The sequence below is a fragment of the Strix aluco genome, chromosome 6 (assembly GCF_031877795.1).
Source record: "Strix aluco isolate bStrAlu1 chromosome 6, bStrAlu1.hap1, whole genome shotgun sequence".
Lineage (NCBI taxonomy): Eukaryota > Metazoa > Chordata > Aves > Strigiformes > Strigidae > Strix > Strix aluco.
In genome coordinates, this window is record NC_133936.1 from 911,473 (window position 1) to 924,609 (window position 13,137).

General features: G+C 47.6%; 1 protein-coding gene across 1 annotated transcript in view; it reads left to right on the forward strand.

The window, feature by feature from the left end:
* The first annotated feature begins 1,172 nt into the window (after positions 1-1,172).
* Positions 1,173-13,137, forward strand: part of ACVR1 (activin A receptor type 1) — a 64,326-nt gene continuing 52,361 nt past the window's right edge. Inside the window, exon 1 of the mRNA XM_074828423.1 lies at positions 1,173-1,252. Within this exon, the coding sequence (XP_074684524.1) occupies positions 1,245-1,252 (8 nt within the window). The 5' untranslated portion in view covers positions 1,173-1,244. The remainder of the gene's footprint in view (positions 1,253-13,137) is intronic.

A 13,137-nucleotide genomic window follows, 5' to 3' on the forward strand; every position in this document is an offset into this window, starting at 1 on the left:
CGGGCGGATGAGAGCATACCGTGGGGCGATGGCCCCACGTCGATCACAGAGGGACGTGTCATAGCTGATACAGGCCGAAGTCTTCGGGAACAAAGCTAACGTTTCAGAGAGGGTTTGACAAACGAGACCTGACAGAATGGTTTCACACAGCCTGAGCTGCTGGTGTGGTGAGACTCGCCCTCGCTGCCTACCGAGTGCTCTGCCATTGCACTGCTGTCTCCAGGAAACACGGGGCACCACAGGGAAGCCCTGTACCACGGGGCTGAAGTCAGGAAGGTATGCGGAGCATCCGAAGGTCAATATTATCTGGGAATTAATGATGTAGTCTGTCTGCTCAGAATTGTTCAGGCTTGTTTAAAATGTTTTCATGTCCTTAATTCATCACATGCTAATTTAAGTGCTCTGTTGAGAGTAATTAGATGCAACTATTCTGGAAATCTGCTTCATTATCCCCCTTAGAAAGAAACCTGTGCCTTTTCAGGAACTTCCAGCGACGTTTATTTAGTGCAAGCAGCGCAGCGGCCGCGCCCCCTCAGTGCCGGGGAAGATGGCTGCCCTGCGGCCCTGTGCCCCGCCAGCGGGTCCTCCACGTTCCTCCAGACCCCGAGGACCTCCCGGACCTCGGCCAGCCGAAACGCCCTTCTCTACGCCCCGGCACAAGGCACGGACGTCGGGCCCCTCAGGCCCGGCTCGGGGCCATCCCCTTACTTCGTGAGGGAGCCCCAAGGGAAGGCCGCGGGGCGCTCCCAGTGCCAGGGGTCCCAGCGCGGGCACCGCTCTGCCACGGGCACCGGCAGCCGCGTTGCTGTGGGCCGCCGCTGCCGCGGGGCTGGTACGGGCGGGGGTGTCTGCTGAGGGTGGCCTTTGGCCAGCGAATTACTCAGGTGGCGACTGAGGGGCTGCAGCCAAGCGGCTCCTCAGAGCGCGCGGCGGGCCGCCAGGGGGCGCGGCGCGGGGCGGGGCGGCGAGCGGAAGTGACGTAAGGGCGGGCGGGGCGTGACGGCTGCCGGCGGCCATTAGCGGGGCGGGGCGCTGCCGCCGCCACCGCCCGCCCGCTCCCCCCTTACCGCCGCCGCCGCCGCCGGCCGTCGCCGCCCCGCCCCGCCCGCCGCGCCATCCCCTTTGTCAGCGCTCCGCCGCCGGCATGCGGGCGGGCCGCGGGCAGGGCGAGCGCCGGGCCTAGAGCGCGGCGGCCGCGCCGCCCATGGCCAGCCCGCCGCGGCCCTAGCGCGACCGCCGCCGCGATGAGGAGGTGAGTGCGGGCCGGGCGGCGGGAGCAGCCGCCTTGGGCCGCGGCCCGCCGGGGAGCGGCCGAGGGGCAGCGGGGCGGGCTGAGGGGCTCTGCTCGGCGCCGCTCCCTTGGCGGGCGCGGCGGAGGGCGCGCCGAGGGCTCCGGGGGGGCGGGTTGCCGCCGGCTGACGGGCGGCTTCGCCCCCGGTGCTGGAAGGATTCAGCCGGCGAGCGGCTCTTGGCGCGGAGGGAAGAGCCGTGGGTGCCGCGTTCCTCAGCACCGGGCTCTCGCCTCACCGCGCACGGGGAGCTGTATCCCGGCTGCGGGAGGAGACACAAAGGATTTCGGCCCCTGTGGCTGAGGTGGTTCACGGCATTGCGCTGCTCGCCGGTAAACAAGGCTGCCGTGCCTGCGGAGAGGGGCAGTGATTTGGGCCTCTCTTTTTTAACTCCGTAAACTCCTCCAGATTGGAGGTGCGGGGTTGTGCTGCCTCAGCACGAGCTCTTGAAGCGTGCCTGTGCTGGCGTTACTGATGGCAATATGCTGAAGGTCCGTGGATGGATGGGAAAAAGTAAGTTTTTGGCCAAAGTCCCTTGTGCTTATTAATCTGTTAAAGGCACTTCTTCCTCTGCCAAATATGATGGCGTTTTGCACGGTGAGTCAGTAGGGGTCTAGCTCAGCCTGCTTCTTTCCAGTCAGGCAGCTCTGAATTTCAGGAGGAGACAAAGGGGATGGTACGGCTGTTGCCTGAACTCCTGTCAAGACTTTTGCTGGGGGTGGAGGACGGCTCTCTAGAAGCAGGCAGTCATTTCAGCCTGCCTAGATCTGTGCTTAACCTCCAGGCTTTTAGAACCACATGCTGCTCTGTGAAATCTGGGGCATGAATATAGTAGGGGAAGCTGCCCGGGCAGTCTTTCCAACTGTTAGTCTATAAAAATGTGTTAAAATAACTTGTTTCGGGCACTACTTTTGTAGTAAACTGGGACTAAACCACTTTATTTTGCCGAAATTGAGAGAGAAGCTTATTTGAAGGAGTAGGGGTTTATGAAGGTGTGCTGGAGAGACTAATTCAGCAGAACAGTGTTGTTACTGGTGGCATGGTGAGGTGGAAACTTTCAGATTCTGGACTGAGCTGCAGAACTGGCACTGTTGTATAAAAACACTTTTTATAAATGATGCATTGAGCTTTCAGAAGAGAACAGGTTCTTTCCCTGAATCTCACGTGTTTTTGTGGTATGCATTGAAGCTTGCCTGTCACAGATCTCAGCCTTTCGTTTAAGAAAGCTCTTATGACTGTAGCAGTTTGCTGTGGGCAATGACAGGTCTATTTTTAAATCTTTGGTTTTCTTTTGTTTCCTGTAATAGGATCTTTACTATGATTCTTACACTTACACTTCAGAGAAACAGCAGTGACCTGGAATGCAGCAGACACTTGGTTAAACCTCTCCAGGTTCTGTCCTTGAAGGTCTAGGGCTGTTCGAAGAGTCCTGGCTCGCCTTGAGATTGAAATCGGCCAAAGATGAAATCCTCGATGTGAAAAGCTCTCAAGTGCACCTCCACCGTAACTTTTTTCTGGAGGAGGTGTTACAGATCTATTTTAGGGAAACAAAAAGTTCCTGTATGCACTGCCCTCTCCCTGGGAGGTGTTAAGTGTGCACAATGTTTTGAGAGGTTTGCCTTCCATCTCAGTATTGTGTTTGCTGGGATAAGACCTGCATTCCTCTGCTTCGTTTTGGGGGGGGGGCGGGGGGTGAGGTGAGGTGGGGAACTTCTTGCAAGTATTTACTGGTGGTAAATCTCTGCTTATTTGTCTTCTCATGCTGTTATGACAGGTGTGTTTCATTTTGTCTGCTTCTGTCTCCATTTCAGGACAATCTTTAAGGTCTGTTGCTGTGACTCAGATCACCCCCCAACCACAGTTTGTAAATAATCAGCTTTTACAGACCTAAATTGTAGTTAGGCCAAAACTGTAGAAAGTGAGGCTGTTACTTAAATGAAACAGCCTGAGGGGAGAAAACTGTGGTTTATATTTTTAGTTTTAAGTCTTATAACACATTTCAAAGTTGCAAGCTGAGAAAGGGGAATCCTACTGACCTGGTACTGATGATGTTTCCAGAGATGTTGTCGACAGTCTCTGTGTAAGTTCAACTGCACAGTAACTGTTGCTAACTTGTTTTCTCATGACTTATTTTTATATGTGCATCAGGAAACTGGAAATATTTTGGTTGTATAGCTGTTGAGGCTGTTACTTAATGTTTATACTCTCTGTAGAGAATACTATGTCTGCATTAGTTACTTACAGAAGTATTAGTGAAGGCCTGAAGGGTGCACGCAGAACTTCAGCCTCATCCTGACTTAACTCAAAAAGTAACTTTGGTTGTATTACGTTCTTGGAGCTTGCAGTTTAACACACTTGGAGATGTGAGAATTTTTTTTTTTTGCCTTAGTAGCTGGATATTTGATATTCTGATGATTGTTTACACTATTCTATATTAACATGTATTAAGTTGGTTGCATTTTTTCTGCTGAGGTGACCTGCTAAAGCTCACCTCTAACAGCATTTAGAAAGATTCTTCTGCAGGAGAATGCAAATGTGTTGAGGAGCTGAGGTGAAAGGGGAGGGCTAAATATAGCCATTTCCTGCAAAACTTGTCTATTTTTGAGGCTAGCTCTCCAAATGGCATTTATGTCTTCCCAAGCCTACAGAGAGGGTTTCTCTTCCTGTTTTACTCTTCACAAATAGTTGCCTGCAACCTGACTGCAGTGAGTAAATCCCAGTGCAGGTGTAAGGAAAAGTGAAGGGATTGCTGGCCAGGGCTGGGGGGGACATACCTTGACGTGGTATCACTTGCCTGTCTTAGGTCTGTGTCCAGCTGGGAAGGAACGGAGACTTGCCAAACTGCCAGACACAGCAACAGCAGAGGCATCAAACAGCTTATTTGGGAGGGATGCAAATGAGTCTGGGAGAGGGATAAAAATCATTTCGAGAAACACCTTCTCTCTCTCAAGCCCTGCTCTGTCCTTGCATTGCTCTGTCACAAGCTGCACACTGCTGGGGAAGGGAGAAAGCAGTGGGCTCCTAGCAGCAAAGAAGCTCTTGGGGTAGGAAGAGAACATAGGCGGGGGAAAGAACACCAGTGGCGTGTTGTGGGTGGGTTGCGTTTGTGGTTTTTGTTGTTTTTCTCTCTTTTTTTTTTTTTTTTTTTTTTGGCCAGCTGGTACTCTGAAGTCATGCTTAAATTTAATGAAAGCCTAATGCTAAAATAGGATCTGGGCACAGCCGTTGTAAAATAATTAGGCACCCTTCTAGCCCCTTCGTCCTTGCCAAAAAAAAGCTGCTTGAATTCACTTGCATTCTTTGGTATTTGAACTCTCAAGTGGGCATCTCAATATCTGCTCTTGTACCCTTTATCTCTTCTACTGTGCATAGACAGGTTGAAAACATAGCCCACTCACCTGTGCAGCTGTGTAGAGCTATAGAAGATTACGGTGGTGGTGTTGAATGCAGTAGATTTCAGAGTGATAAGTGGTCTCCTCCAGCCTCTCTGCAGAGAATTCCTGGAGATCCATCGGGACGCCTGGCAGGTTGGCCTGGTTGAGGGCAGGCACATGTGTTAGGGGATTGTTTGTTTTCCTCTGAGACTTGAGGACAGTCAAGACCGAGACAGTTTAAAAGCACGGTAGTTACAAAGGTATCCAACACTGTCCAAAACCACACCTTTTGTGACAAGTTCAGTGACCGCACGTTAAGGACGCAAATCATTTATGTCTTTTATGCATCTGTACGTATCTGTAAAATAAGGAATGATAGTATTTCTTAGCAGTGTTGGAAAGCTGAATTCACCTAAGTTTGTAGATTGTTTTGGGATCATGAATTTAGAAAATGCTATTGACCATGAAATGTGTGGAGTTCCATGGAGACGCTTTCAAGAAATTCCTTTTTTCTTCGCTATGTTTGCAGTCAAAAACACAGTTTTGAACTAATGCTTTTAAAAGCATAAAAAGGTAGTCAAATAGCAATAAGTAGTTGTAATGAAATACTTTTCTTTGTTATATACTGGACCGTGAGTATGCACGTGACCCAGTTTCAGCTGATGGCTGGTCCCTTCCTTAAAATGTGGTCTTCTGCAATTACGTGTGTGCAGCTCAGTGCTCAGAGGTTCCCATTTCAAAGTGATTCGCATTTGTGAGTCTTACTGGTATTCAATATGTGCTCTCAAAATTTTAGTCTCATAACAAGATCTACAGTGAGCTAACTGATTATAAAGTAGCATTGAATCTAGCCTTTGACGTTAATTCCGTGGGATGTGAACAGTTTTCTAGTAGGAACATCAGGTGTGCTGATACTCCGAGTGAAATGAGTACGGTACTTCTTTCTGTGAGGGAAAGCAGCGCTGTGTGTTAGAAGTGTGAGGGTGTTCTCTGCTGGCAGTTTGGATGCTGACTTTCCTCTGGAAGGCCAGAACTGACCTTGTTGACTATTCACTGGCAGATGAATCACATCAGGTGCTGCATCATGGCCTTTGCCAGTTATTACCCGGCCCCGTCTGTAACCAGGGTTCTTTTGATCTGCTCTTTCATGTCAGGCTGAGTTTGTCCTGGCTGTCGGTGCTGGGCCGGCGCTGGCTGTGCACGTTGCTCTGCAGGGTGGTGGCTGTGCCCGCCAGGCCAGGCAGCTGGTCAGGTCCCAGGGCCTCTGGGCCGGGGAATTGTGACTGGTTCTGGTCAGAACATGTTTTACATTCTTTGTGCCCGTGCACCGGCTCCGAAACACCGCTAGCATCTCAGAGATCAGCGTCCCTCGTATGGAGTGGTGGTGCCCCATTCCATTTAAGTACAAAGGCAGCATAAGTCTCTAGGCAATTAGGATAACTCACTGTCCTTCAGAACAGCTGTTTCTTTATGCTCAGGACTCGGTTTAGTTTTGCATGGGGTTGGCTCAGTCTTGTTCCACAAAGCTTTGTGAGATGGTGTAGGTGCAGCGTGTCTAAATAAACGGTCTCTTGCTGAGAAGTGTTTGAAAGGAAATACTATAGAGGCCTTAAAGTCGTGGTTGAAATGCGAGTAAATGGGAAGTGATGATTTCACATTATTTCTTATGATGTAAGAAACAGGGAATACCATCTGTAGTCAATAGTCAGCAGTTTTAAAATGTTGTAGGTTTTGTGTGGTGCCTGTTTTAAGTTATAGGATGATTGCAGTAGGACATTTAAGAGAGATTTTTTTGGTTTTCGTTTAAGAAAGAAATTGGGTTTGGTCATAGGTCTGTGGGTGGACCTTGAGATGCAGTGGTCCAGGTGCTGTTTTGGGCTTGGGAATTTACCTCTGGCTGGGAAGCACAGGGCGGTGGGGCAGAGGAGGCTGGAGGAATGACCTTTTCATGCTGTGTCCTTGTGCTTTTTCCTAATCGTCTGCTACTGGCCTCTCCTGGAGTCAGCAGGTTACTGTTGAGCTGGGTGTATGTTTTGTTCTTCTGCTTCTCCCATTGACCTGAAAAGGCAGCTAAATGGTTGCTCATCCCCAGAAGTAACTTTTGTCAGTGCATCTCCCTCTTTTGAATTGCTCCTGGCACTGTGAAACCCTGTTACTGTTCATTACCTGTAGTACTTCTGAAAAGATGCTTATGGAAGTGTCTGTTGTAAATGAATTCAAGTCTCCTTTAGGGAAAGGAAGACTATGGCTTGATTAGGAAAAGCTTATTAAGACAGAAGGCCTCCAGTTTAGTGGTGGTCTAAGGCAGACTTTGGGCTCTTCATTTGCCTTGTCTGAAGTGAACAAAGGTGGAGGCAGGAGTGGAACACCAAGAGCTATTGTCTAGGCCGTTTTACAGAAGAGGAGCTGGTGCTGCAACTCCTAACCGTCTGTCCGATGTACCTGGAACATTCCCCCTCAGCATGCTGAAACCGCAGATTGCCCTCGGTTGTATAGAGGCTGGTAGGAGGACCTCTTCCTCCTCTTCCAGAGCAGTTGTAACTCGCTGTGCTCACTGGAGGTCAGGCATTTCTTGTTCTGACTACAAACCTTACCTCTGCTAATAAGCTGCAGAAGAGAGGCCAACAAACACCTCTTCTAATTGCAGGTCTGCTGGTTGTCTGGCAAGTATCCTGTAACAGTAGGAGCAGGTTGGCAGCTTTTCGACAGCCGCCTTTGGCTGGGCGGATAGCTTGGAGGCTAGAAGTGGCTTCCTTTTGAAGTCCTGCAAGCTGCTGATCTCTGCTTTCCTGAGTCAGTGTGCCTCAGCAGGCCCCTCCGACCTTCCTCTCCCAATGGCCTGGGGTTCCTGGCTGAGCAGTTTCAGGCAGTTGGTGCTGTGGTTGCACAAGCCTTTTTGCTGGCTACTAATGCCCGGGAAGTGAGTAGTCGAGCTTGTCCCTCTCCGTGTGGTGTTCTTTCTCCTGTTCTGGCACCTCTGTGACATGTGGTGAGCTGGATAAGGCTTTAATTTGGTTAAAAATCAGTCTGTCGTTGCCAGGTTCGTTCTAACCCGAATTAATTCCTGGCTTGTTTTTTCATGGTGGTGCTGAGGAGGGGTCTCTGAGGGTGTGAGTGGCTGGGCAGACATGGAGGACTGTGTGTGCTCCCTCGGTGTGCCTGAAAGCCATTGCCTCGCTCGATCGAGTGTGTGGTGGAGTTTGACTGTGACCAAGGCTGTTTGCAGGGTGCCTTGGCCTGGCTTGTTGGTGCTAGAGTGGACCTGGTGTGGTCCACTCCCCTGGAAGAATTCCTGCAGGTTTCTTTGCTGCCTGCTTGCTCTTGGCCCTGGGTGTTACACCAGGGCGTGCTTGAACACACATTTTTTGGAAGCTCTGCATGGCTCTAAGGATTGTGACTAGCATGGCAGCCAGCCTGTCCTCCGCGCACAATGGCACATCTGCCTGCCTTACTCATCCCTTTAGGGGTGGATAATTTCTTACAATGTCAGTTAGTATTGAATTGGAGGTAGAAGAGATGAGATCTAAATCTCCCTAGGAACAAATGTAAAATTAAACAAAATGCATGTTTGTATTAGTCAGCCTAAAACAGACTGTGCTATTTAGGGCTCTCCACTGCAATAAAGTTGTCTCTTGTGTTTGTGTGGGTGGACTGCAACAATTAAGTCATTTTAAGGCTGAATCTTAAAAGAGAAAATAAAATGAAAATATAATGGTTTGGTTTAAGAGAATAAATTAATTGTATCATGTTACGTTAGAGAAAAGAGAGATGGTACCTTGCAGGTTGTTTATTACTGGTAAAAATCATGTCCATGTTGCTTGTTGAAACTCTTCTTGACTTCATAAGGAGCAGTATTTTTTGTTTTTATCTGTTAAATTACATTCGTTACTGATGCTCTAGTGTAACTGCCTGTTGAAGCTGCCGTGCTGTGTAGCAGCCTGCCAAAGCATCAGTTTTGATTGCATGGGCTGGACAAATCCCAGGCTGTAGGATGATTTGGCAATGGATTTTATGTGGCAGTCAATCTTGTAGTATTATAATGCATGTGACTCCTTATTTTCTATTGTCAGAATGAAAAGATAATACTCAGATATAGTGCACTACAAGCCATATAGATTAGCTAATTCATATCCACTTAATATTGGAATTAAAATAAGATGTGCGTTTAAAAAATATTTTCAATTTGACTTTTAAATACTGTCTCAAGTTAAATAGTAATAAAAAGTGTTTTAGATGTACTCTTAGCTCATGAAGAAAGTGCTGATACTTGTGAATTAGAAAAAACCCCAACAAATGGGGTGTGTGTGTGCTTTTTGTGATTGTGATGACGATAAAAAAATAAAGATTTGGAAACCTTAGGCTGCAACTCTTTTCTGGGCATTCATTCTTACTTATTGTGCACTGATCTAAGTAATTTTGATTCCACTTGACCTGTACTTTTGGACTGAAGTGTAAAGCCTGTGTGCATCCTGACTCTAAATGAAATGATGATAAAAAGCTGCTTGCATGGCGATTTTCCCTCTGCCCGCTTTTCATCTCAAGGGTAACTAGGCGTAAATGTGGCGTGGGACCATCTCTGCTTATCTTGATTCAGGAGCTGTCTTCACTGAAGAGGAGGTAGTCTGGGGTCTTTGATGTAGTTCTGCCTCTCACTTGGGCAGAATCCTTTCGCAGTGGTGCCGAGCCCTGTCTGTCCAGACTAGCCAAGCAAACACAAGTCTGTGTAAGAGTGGAGGTACGTCTTTACTTTGTGGTTATGATGAAGGTTAAATCGTTCGAGTATTGGCCATCCTCCAGCGTCTTTGCATAATTTGAACCCTTCTCTGTCCAGAAAGGAGCATGCAAGTTATTTCAAGTCACTGGGACAGAAGAAAAAGCTCCACCTAAAAGACTGCGAAGCAACCTGGGATAGGTTGCCCCTGCCTGCAAATTCCTGCGTCATGCACGTGCAGCACCAGCACAGGCGCAGCTTAGAGTGTGGCTGGTGGCTTCCTACTACTCAAATCCTTCCTCTGTGCCCGTTCTCATGGATCCTGCCCCTTGGCTTTTGTTGCTGGGACTGTGCCCTTCTGAAGTTCTTGAACAACTCCTTGGCTTTGCTCTTGCTATCTCTCTTAACCTCGCATTAGCTGATTGTCAATTAGGCCTTTACCAATGTGCCAGAAATGCCACGTAGACACTTTTGTTTGTGTTTGTGGACCCAGCATGTTTGCATCAGCCTTTATTAGAGAATAAGCTAAACGAGTAACATGTTCCAACTTGCCTAAACAATGGGGTGTTTTTTCTGTCTTTGTGTAGGCATTTTACACATTTGTAAGACTCATGTCCATACCTCTGAAGCAAACTTGTGCATAATTGTTCTGCAAAACCTGTTTTGAAATCTGAAGCTATTTAGACCCTTCCCTCCATGCACGTTCCTTATGACAAAAATAATATTTTGAAGAGTGCATTAATATGACTATTCCTAAATTATGAAAATAAAAACCTAAGCACCGTTAAAATACTGTTTGAAAGAAATACAGTATTTCCATACCTTGTGCAAAAGCGGTGTTTTTTAATGAGTGGAAAAGTCTTCATCTTTTTAGTTGGGATTTTATCCTGGATGTTGGTTAGACATACAAATAAAACATTTATTGGGCTCTAATGTACAACAGCATCCAGGATCTTCAGGGAACTTTATCTGGTTTCTCCATTAGGAAGGCCAAGATGACATGAGCCAGAAGACCGAACTCACTTTTAGAAACCGTTGGTTTTCTTACGCAGTTACTGGAGTCTCTGGTGAGAAATCAGTGTTTGTCTGCAATGCGGTTTTATGCCTGCTCTAACAAAGGGTCCACCAGGAGTAAAACTTGCTTTATTCCCAGTCTTGGGATTTGTAAAATTTTGACGTGTAGACCAGTTATAATTATGTTGGTTTAATTTCAAAAGTGAATGCTCTTATTCTAAAAGAGGCCCTACTGCATGCAAATAGGAGTATCGAAGGCCCTGAAATGTTAGCATTTGAATGGTTTTGGCTTAGCTTTAAAATAAATATCTACTGGATGTAGAGCTCTGGGGAGCAAATGGAAAAGGTGAATTAACTTGAAGTTGTTCTGTAAGGCTGGGTTAATAGAGCCACAGCACATCAACACAGTGGCAGCTGAAGACAAAAGAAAGGGATTTAGAGAGCTTGTTTATATTTTGAGGTTATTCAGAAGTGAAGTAGATGCCATTCAGAGGCTGCAGTTCCTTTGTCAGAGTCCTCTTGTCGTCACTCTTATGCTGCAACATCAGTCCCTGTATGTCTGGCCTAAGGAAGGAATAGTGAGAAATGTTCCTGGCTGGTTTCTCACGTAGGGAAACCTTTCGCTTGCAGCTTTTGAAAGGCTGCGGTGTGTGTCTCATGGTACTTGATGGTTCTTTTGAGACCTGGTTGAAGAAATCAATGGGTTCCTTCTTTGAAGAGGGAGACATACAGTTTTTCCTGGCTGTGATGGAAAATCTGGAAAGAGGAGCGAGTGTGCTTCTTCAGGCGTGTGTGTGCCGCAAGATGACTGAAAGCAAAACAAATTGGCACCCCCCCCTTTTTCTGGGAAGGGGGGGGAGCCTAGCTCATAGCTTTTGACTGCCTTCTGGTAGGAATGTGGGGTTGATAGTTCAGGGTGAGTGGAGAAGCCTCTTTTTTCCTTGATGCTGCCTGGTTGAGTGTAGCATGTGGCCCTTCCTTAACGGGTACTCTCTCTGCTCTTTTTGCTCCTAAAAGATTCATAAAAGGATGGATTTCTTTGTAGGATTATGTGATTGTGGGACTTCACAGCAGCTGGGGAAATTGGAGGACTTTGGTGAATCTGGGAGAGCAAAGGAACCTCCTTCAGCACGCTCTGGAGGAGACCTGCAGGGATATTGGGCAAAGAGGACCACAGGATTTGGGTGTAGGTAAGGTGCCTGTAGAAGTGAGACTGGAACCAGCCTGGAATTCAGAGACCCAGTGCAACCTGCTTTGTGTAGGGTCTTCAGCTTGGCCTTCACGTGCCTGCGAACTGGCAGTGGCCCTGGCACCACAGTCCCAAGGTTTACAGGGTGAAGAGCCCATGTGCTGGCAGGGACAGTCTCCTCTCCTGTCAGGCCTCTTGAAGGAGAGTTTTGGAGAACTGAGATGGATTTTGTCTCTCTTGGCAGGTACAAGGAATTGGTGGGGGTAGAGGTGAAAGAGGGATGCTCGGGCAGGCTTCATGGGACTCCTCTGTGTCACCATGAGAGGGGTTAATGGCAGAAGGCCAGGTGTGTGGCGGAGTGTCTGTAACAAAGTAAGTTATTGCTTGTCAGCTCTTAAGTGGTGCTGCTCAGCTCTGTGTGTACCTGTAGTGTTTCCTGAATATGGGTAAAACAGTTGCCAAAAACGTTTCATTGAGGTTTTGGGTGGTGTGTCTTGGTGCTTACCCTGCAGTGTCTGTGTTCGAGCTGGTGCACCGTCAGGTGGGCTGCTTGGTGGCAAGTCAGAAGAAATGGGATGGCATCACGTTGCGTGTTTAGCTTGGGATTGTCTTACCTGAACAGTTCCTAGTAGTGCAGGTAACATCTCACAGGGTGAGGCTGTGGTTTTTAACAGCTCTTTGTCAGTGGGAGGTGGGAGGGAACCTCTCTTGAGGGCGGGAGGCCTGGAGTCTCCCTGGTGCAGAATACATGGGCACCGACCCGCTGCAGCTTGGACTGCGGGGCCCTTGAAAGGTGTAGGGCTCGCTGGGCATCTGCTAAAGCCTCGCGTGGCGGTTAAGCATGAATAGAAAAGGTTCTTTCTAAAATATTGACCAATGTGAACATGACACAAAACCACAAGCAGAAGTGAACAATTAGCTGTAAAATGAAATCTCTGAGGGTTTGGTGTGCCAGTAGCGTGAAAGGATATGAAATGTATTTTTTTTTTCCCCTCAAAGTTCTGAAATTTTCTTCCAAAAACGATAAGGCTTTTTTGACATGAATGATCTTGTTTCAGTCCCCCAGCTGTGTTTGGTTGTGTGTGAAGTGAGGGATTCTTCTGAAAATGAACATGTTGAGTTGTAAAAGGTGGTACGCAAACAGGTGGTGCACTGAAAGTGTGCCTGCCTATCCTTAGCTTGTGAAGGTGCTTTGAGGACAGTTCTTCCAGTTTCTCTGTCGCTCATCTTTTGGAGTTACAGCCTTCCTGTAACAAGTGCATAAATAATGGTTCATTTTTTAGTGTACTGTTTGTCTTAACTTCATATTGGAGGTTTGCTTGTCCTTTGTGTTGTGCTCCAGGTGGCTCAGCAGAGATGTGGAAGCGCCTTAGGTGGCTTGTGTGTGCTCTTGTTGGCACTGCTGAACACCCCAGGAGGATGAAGAATGTCCCAGATTCAGTTCATAATGGCAGATTAATTAAAAAATGGATGTTGGGCAAGCCAAAAATGTCTGATTTAACACTCTCAATTTAAATATCACAATTGTATGAAAAAGATGTCTGTTAAATGTTAGTTGAC